General features: G+C 36.1%; 1 protein-coding gene across 1 annotated transcript; it reads right to left on the bottom strand.

Annotated features, from left to right (window-relative positions):
• Nucleotides 1–4696: 4696 nt before the first annotated feature.
• LOC117634393 (zinc finger protein WIP2) lies at nt 4697–7383 on the bottom strand. The gene is made up of 2 exons (XM_034368489.1): nt 6659–7383; nt 4697–5401 (listed from the first exon to the last, which is right to left on the bottom strand). The coding sequence occupies exons 1-2, from the start codon at nt 7283–7285 to the stop codon at nt 4964–4966; spliced, it is 1065 nt and encodes a 354-aa protein (XP_034224380.1). The 5' UTR covers nt 7286–7383; the 3' UTR covers nt 4697–4963.
• Between the last annotated feature and the right edge of the window lie 370 nt (nt 7384–7753).

Here is a 7753-nt window from a genome sequence, read left to right as displayed (position 1 = left end):
TCTACTTTTGGAAAAGACTTCACTGCCCTTGAAATTTAAGGAAGAATGAAGTATTGTGAGTCTTTGTACACACCGGTGTGGTGTGAGTCAAAAAGTCTCTAATGCGAAACACAGAGGGACCTAGCTTATGACCCATGACAATATATATATTTTTCGTCCTAGGTCAATTTAAAAAAAAATATTTTCTTCTTCTTATTGTTAGTATATAAGTTTTAAGGTTTAGTCATGTTCAAAACTAACAATCCACCCATAAAGTAAATTTAGCCCTCCTCATTTTGAAATCCTAAGTGCATCTTTAATGCCAAAGTTAGTTCCAATGTTAGAAGAAATAGGGTTTCTTAGGCTGATGAACGTTACCTCTTCTCACGGTGGAGATTGGGTTTTATATGGCCCGCTAGTGGCTGACTTGTCTTCTTAAGAGGCTTTGTATGGTCGTTACTTGGGTTATGACCTGTCATTTCACATGTCCAGTCAATTAATCGTTTAGCTTAAGAAGTGTGAGATGTTTGCCCAAAATTTGTGGGCATAATCTCCTAGATTATTGTTGTTGCAATAATTAGGAAGATCTTAGAGATCCCTGCTAATCTATTTTGTAGGCGTGCTGTCCAAAGATTGATCCTACTTAGGCGTGTTATGTGAAGCCCAAGTAAGGCTTATCTTAAGCCTACCCAGTTCTTGGGCCCAAGCTAGGGTTCTGCGACCTAGCAAGGCCCGAGATGTTTAAAGGCCCTATTGGGCCTAATGAGAGCGTGGGTTTTCTAGTGGACCCACGCTCTTATCAATTATGGCAGAGGAATTGACTTATGCCAACTCGAGGCAATTACGCCACTCATCCTCTCATTAGTGAGCGATGGGATGTGCTTCTGGTTATCCTGCCCATTTCACTAGGGGTCATTGGTCCAATCAGTATATTCGGATACATTTGGCGTTTAATTATTAGTGTGTGATTATTTGCTCCCACACATGTAAGTAGGAATGACTTCTTAATATGTAAGGAGCCAAGCAATGTTCTTGATTTAATCTTAAGTCAAATAAAGCTAAATCAAAACTAAGACAATCTGAATCAAATCAAAGTCGTTTTTTTTCTTTAGTACAAACGATAATCTAAACTACATAGGGAATGGGGCTTCTCACACGCACACTACCACGTGCCATGGGGATTCAATCCTGAAACCACTAGTCTGCAAATCAAGACCATTTTTAATTGGCTAAATCATGTTGGCAAATCAAATCGAAGTCTTAAATTCACAAATTAAGACTTAATCTCACAAGTTAACGGATTTAAAATTTAGGTATTCAAGAACAAGAACTCCATAGACTGATACGATCTTATTTAAAAAAAGGACGTTTGGCATAGTAAACAAACTCTTTGACCAAGGCAAACAAAACTTGGACTAAAAAAACTTCCAAGGTTTTGCATCATGCTTGTGGAATCATTAATCACTACTGACACATGCCAATTGAAATTCAACTGTTCAATTTAAGACGAGTGCTTGACACCTTTGAATCAACAAATCAATCTTAAAAATCGAACCAGAGTAATAATATTTTAAAGAAAAAACACACAGCGATTGTTGTACCCCACAACTTTACTAAATACAAAATATCTTATACACATTCTCTTGTCAATTTAATTTAGATGAGGAAATTGTTTTCACATATATTCTTCTGCCGACAATGTGTTGAAATGAATGAAACAATAGTTAGGACTTATTTATAATTAAAAATTCATTGAATTGGCAAGGCGAAGATGAGTGGCTTAAATTAAAATATGCCAGGAAAAGCTGGTGATATTCGAGCCAAGGGAGACAAAGCTGTCCCCCTCTGTATTGGAATGTGAATACAAAGGTGAAAATAAAAAGAAAAATACTGAGAAAAACAAAACATTTATACATATTCTCGTGTAGGGAAGCTTGGTCTCCTTGAGGTCTTGGTAACAGTATCTTGGAATTAAATATAAATACAAAAAAATATACATGAATTTTGGGACTAGAGAAGAAAGAGAAAAAAGAGTTTCTTCAGTCTTGGGATTTTAAGCAGAGAAGGCTGTGCATGGTTGAACCATTGAGTGTTCGAGGATGGGGAAAAAAACAATTGCCTCATCAGTTGATAAGAACGTGAGTACTCCGTGTGTATATATTTTTGTTTAGATATAGACATAGATATATAGACAGTACAAACCCTCTGCTTTCTATTCATTCGTCTAGAGAAAGGGCAAAGATCTTTGCATAGTGACAATGCATGGCATATAAAGCATAAAAATGGAATTATCAATTTTACCCCACCTATATATATATATATATTGTGGTGGGGTATGTGATATATATTGTAGGTGTGGTTAATTGGATTTAGATTTAAGTAATTTTTCCATAAATAATTTTTAGATAAATTTATAAACGGTTCGAATCATTAAAATACAATATGAAGTGAAACTTAAAAGGATGTCATTTAAATAAACTTATTTGAGAGGGATGTCAACTAAAATGTCTCTCTCTATATATGTGGATGCTTTGAACTTTCAAGAAACTAATCACTCATTCATTCTGACCTGACCTCCCCATGTTGTAGCGTATAACTCATGCACTCTATTTCCAAAAAGATAGATGAGAATGATAAGCAAGCATGTGTGTGTTTTTACACGAGAGAGAGAGAGAGAGAGAGAGAGAGAGAGAGAGAGAGAGAGAGAGAGAATGTGTGGTGATGTAAATGGAAAAGAGAGAGGGGGTGGACCAAAAGGATCAAATAGTGGTAGGGTTTTGGTCTCCCCTACAAAGGGGTGGGATATTGATTGTGAATAAATGCTTTCTACTTGTAGTTCAACTATATATATATGTTTAGTAGTAGGAGTAATAATACTAATTATTATTACACAGGAATTTTATATATATATATATATATATATAGCTTCTTCTTTTTTTTGCCAAAAATATATAATATATATAGCTAGCAAACCCACTTCGCCCACCTACAAGATAAAGATATATACGTACGTTTAAATATACGTAGGTTTTGGTTAATTAGAAGAATAACGTACCAAAAAGTTTAAATATACGTACGTTTGGTTAGTGAAAGTGTAAAACACGTGTATGTTACATCACTATTACCATTATTCTCTTCTTCACCATACTTGACTTCATGTTGTATTTAGCAGATAGCTAGCTAGCAAGTTTTGCAGTCTTGCTGAAATAATATTTCAAAGTTGCCCTGCCTGCCCTTGAGAGAGAGAGAGAGAGAGAGAGAGAGAGAGAGAGAGGTGGTCAAAGTGTTATTGAGAGGTCGTTTCAATCTACAGTTCATCCATCAGAAGAAAGGTTTTTGTATATAACTGTAGCAGGGTATCAGTATATGTTGCAAACTAGCACAACCAACCAACCAATACGACTTGGGCTCCACCCAGTTGCGTTTTCACCCTCTGTAGCTGACCTTAGCTTTTTCCCATCCTCTTCTCTCTCTCTCTCTCTCTCTCTCTCTCTCTCTCTCTCTCAACAAAGCTGCCAACGAGATCCATTCCAATCCAATATTATTATTGATTGACACCTACATCATTTTTCTCTCTTTTTTTCTTTAACTTTCCTTCTCTTGTGTTAGTTATGTGTGTACATATGCATATCTCTACATTTTTAGGTTTATATTATTTATCCCCTCTCTCTTCCTCTCTCTCTCTAAGCTAATCATTTGCTTTGAATTTCCCAAGCAATAGTGAATCAAATGGTACATGTTCCATCCATCAAACATACCTCTCTCTCTCTCCACTAACAAAGCAAAAGGGGCATCGTCTGCAGCCCCAACAAAAAGTCGATGCATGTTATTTGCAGGAGATGAAAAGCCTATCTCAACTACATTTGGAACAAAATATACCCAACCCTTGTCTTGCTTTCCTCTTAACTTTGCCTTTACAATATTGCCACCATTTCAGATACCAACGCGCCTTCTTGATGCAATATTCCTAAAGAGATTATAATTAGTCACTAATAAAGTTTACTTGAATCATTATAACCAAGAGATAGCATACTCTCCTAATTAATTAACATAATTAAAACTAGCACGGAACATATATTTCAATCTTCACTTAAATCCATAACGTTCTCATTAGGACTCACTCAAATTATGACATCCTTATCAAGATTTCAACAAATATGTTCGTGATTCACTTATACAATAAAATTTATTAACAGAATACAAAATTGATGTGAGATTCAAGACACACATGTATAACTGATTAGTAATCGAGCACTTGGAATTATGAGATTTGTGAATTGATGAATACTCTTCGGGAGGATCCTAAAAGGAAATTGAATTATTAAAGCCAAAAGCCCCAAACCCCTAAAGTTCAATTATCCGTGCGTATATTATTATTATCTCTAAAAGTTAGATCGTCTTATTTCAAAGATTCTTCTCTTCTCATTGACCATCTTCTTAAATTCTCTCTCTCTTTCTCCTTATTAGTGGCAAGGGCAATCCAAATATGAGAATATATACTTCCTAAAGAAAATTTATAATCATTAAGGTTCAATGTGGCCTTCTTGGCATATTGTTTCCCATCTTGAGCTTCACAGTGATCGGTAAGTTATCAATTCGTTAAAGATTTTTCTACCATGTAATGTTACGTTTGGGTTGAATGAAATACCATTTTCTCTCCAAAAAAAAACAAAAAACAAAAGGGACAGAAAGTTATAAAAACTAAAAGCCATTCACATTAGCTGATGAACAATGGGTTGACATAAATTACTTGGTCAACATGGATTTGTTTTGGAACCTCTTACAGAACTGAGAGAAGAGCTACATAATAAGAGCAAAAAAAGAAGAAGAAAAAAGGTGGCCTCTAAGCAAAATGATGCTTACATACTTCTTACTCAGAAAGCCATGGCTATGTCAATAAATATTACCCCTCTAATTAAGTTCATATGCTAATGATATTAATGAACAATACTTAATGTTTCTTAATTCTCTTCCAAGTAAGTAATTACTGCATGGACTCATTATCTTGCTCCACTTCAGAAGCAGGATCATCTTCTTCTTCAAAGCCATCAATGCCATAAGCTGCATGCCCATTCCCAAAGGCCTTGATATGATCTTTAAGGGACCTCTTGTGCTTAAAATCAGAGCCACAAATGCAATACCAAAGCTTCCCACAATTCTTCTCATGGGTTCTCCAATCCCCCCTCACTGCAAATGCCTTGCCACATTTTCTACACATGAAAGGCTTGATTCCATGCTTCCTCTTGTAATGTGTTTGAAGGGTTCTGAAGTCTTTTAGCGGCTTTGCTCTAGGGTGATCGATGTTGTTCCTGCAACCTGGTGTGCAACAATAGCAAGGAAGCCTAAGCATGCCTGTTGGTTGAGTGCCCCTCAGAGATTCAGGCCCTTTTCTATACTGAGATCCATGCCCCCACATATGCATCTACAATATATAACATAGATAGTCGGAAGAAAGAAAATAATAAAACAAAAATCAGTGATCAATGAATACCAAAACATCCAAACTATCAGTTAATTCAAAGAGAGAGAAAAAAAAAGAAAAAGAAAACTACAAAATGCTGGCTTGCACGTGCAGTATTTAAGCCTATTATTTGGCTTCTAATATGCTAGTCATCTTTTGTTGATGAATTCCGAGATTCATTAACTTTTCTGTTGTACACATGAAAGAAACTTTCTAACTAATTACTGGATTAAAGGTGCAAATATTTGGGGATTAAAACTGCATGATTTTTATAAGATTCAGATATATATATATGGACTTCCCTTGAAAATGCATTTTCAATTGGAGTAAATTCTTATTTTTTTCGCAATGAATTGTTTGAATGTTTTAGGGACGCTTTAAAAGGCATATGAAAGTGCTTAGTTTACAAGTCTTTGTCTGCAAAAGAGAGATCTACCAATTTACTTACTGAGTTGAAAGAGCTCATTGAGATGTAATAATAGAAAGAAAAAAATGAATTACTTATTGAGTTTTCAAGATTTGTTGATTGAGAAGAGAGAGAGGTATATATTTTGTATGACTAAGTATGGGGCTTGGATGACCAAAAACTGATTTGTTGCAGACTGAAGGTCCACATACAGAAACTCATTTGTTACTTGAATAATGTTATGACCTGGCCCCTCTGGTAAAAACACTGCAAGATTTTTCAGCTTCTGCCATTATATGTTTGAGCACAGACTTCAAAGTACTAAAGGCATAAGGAACATTGCCTGTGTTGTTCAATCACATAAAGGGACGGTACTGCCCATAGCCTTAGCTGAATCAGAAAGATTTACTCAACCCCAATTCCCAGAAACCATGCAAATAAAAGTAGAAGATGATGAATGTGTTTTTAAAAAGTAAAATTTGGAAAAAGTAAATAAAAAAGAAAAAGGATACCCCAATCTGATTTTCCATTTATAAACCCAAGCATAGGATGATAGTTAAGGGAAGAAAATCAAATACAAATTGAAGAAACAAAAAGCTGAGCACATCATGAGACTGATTGTTGTCCTTAAATTATTAGAGGAAAACAAAGAGAGAAGAAAAGGCTGATAAAAAGATAAAAAGATTGGGAGAGAGAGAGAGAGAGGAGAAAAGGGAAAATGGCTTCTGAGGCCATGGTTTCATGGTGAATCAAGAAAATTACCTCAATGGTTTTATTAATTTTGTTCAACTTTAAATGGTGAAATCAATTACCTGCATGTTGTTGTATCTGTTGAAGGTCTTGTAGCAAACAGGGCAAGAGAACTGAGTAGGACCAATGAGAATCTGGGAAGGGGTGGGGATCCAATACTGACCCTTGTTGAGCCTGCAGCTCATGGGGTACCCTGCAGAATCATTATCTCCCCCATGATCTAATTTTTCATGATGATGAGTACTAATCTCTGAGGAGGAAGAAGCAACTGCAGCAGCAGACAGCACAGAGGCCATCTCAGCAGCACTAGGGCTAGGCAACCCTATATGAAGTGCAACAGTCACACTCTCATCATCATCATCTTCTTCTTCCTCATCTTGATCTTTATACTGATGATGATCTTGTTGATTTTCATGAAGGAGATGATGTTGCTGTTGTTGGTTTGTTGGGCTTAAGCGGCTGAGGAGAGGGAGGGCTTCTCTGAGAGGAGGGGAAGGGGGCCTAGAGGTAACAGTTTGTTGGGTGGTGCAGTAAAAAGAGTGAGACTGGTTGAGGAAAAAGTTGTGGGCATAAGGATGAGGAGGAGGAGGAGGAGGAGGGTTTGGAGGCTGTTCATGGTGACGTTGATAAAGAGGGTTGAATTTGAAGAGACCTGGGAAGAAATTTGATGAGTAGGGGTAGTCAGCCATGGTTAATTAAAAAGGGTACTACTATACTGTGTGAGATGAAGGGAATAGTTTTGCTGGGTGACCTTGCTTTTATAGAGAGAGAGAGAGAGAGAGAGAGAGAGAGAGAGAGAGAGAGTACAAGATGACTGAAGGGAGTGGACGGTGGAGAGACGAGTTATTAAAGTAGTACAACACAGTGAGAGAAGTAGTAAAGGTAAGGGAAAGGGGGGAAAATAGAATCACCTAGTGAAGAACACATACAACCCAAAAAAATAATAATTAAAGTCTATCTACCTAATTAATTTTGATTAAAAAAGAATCTAGTTCTATTTTATTGTGTTTGCAAAGTATATGTAGAATCTAGGATAATAGCATTAGTGGCCGTTTTATGTTTTTTTTTCGGCTTCAAGGTTTTAAGGTTTTAATATATGTACTCTAATTTTCAGCCTATAAAATTATACTCTATTTTCCTTATTTAGGATAAATCCT

The sequence above is a fragment of the Prunus dulcis genome, chromosome 7 (assembly GCF_902201215.1).
Source record: "Prunus dulcis chromosome 7, ALMONDv2, whole genome shotgun sequence".
NCBI classification, from domain to species: Eukaryota; Viridiplantae; Streptophyta; class Magnoliopsida; order Rosales; family Rosaceae; genus Prunus; species Prunus dulcis.
Note: the sequence above shows the minus strand (reverse complement) of the source record. Positions and strands in the feature narration are given on the sequence as shown.

Coding starts and splice junctions, on each gene's coding strand:
- LOC117634393 (XM_034368489.1), bottom strand. CDS start 7,285: ATGGCTGACTACCCCTACTCATCAAATTTCTTCCCAGGTCTCTTCAAA. Junction 5,402..6,658: donor ACAGATACAACAACATGCAG/GTAATTGATTTC, acceptor TATATATTGTAG/ATGCATATGTGGGGGCATGG.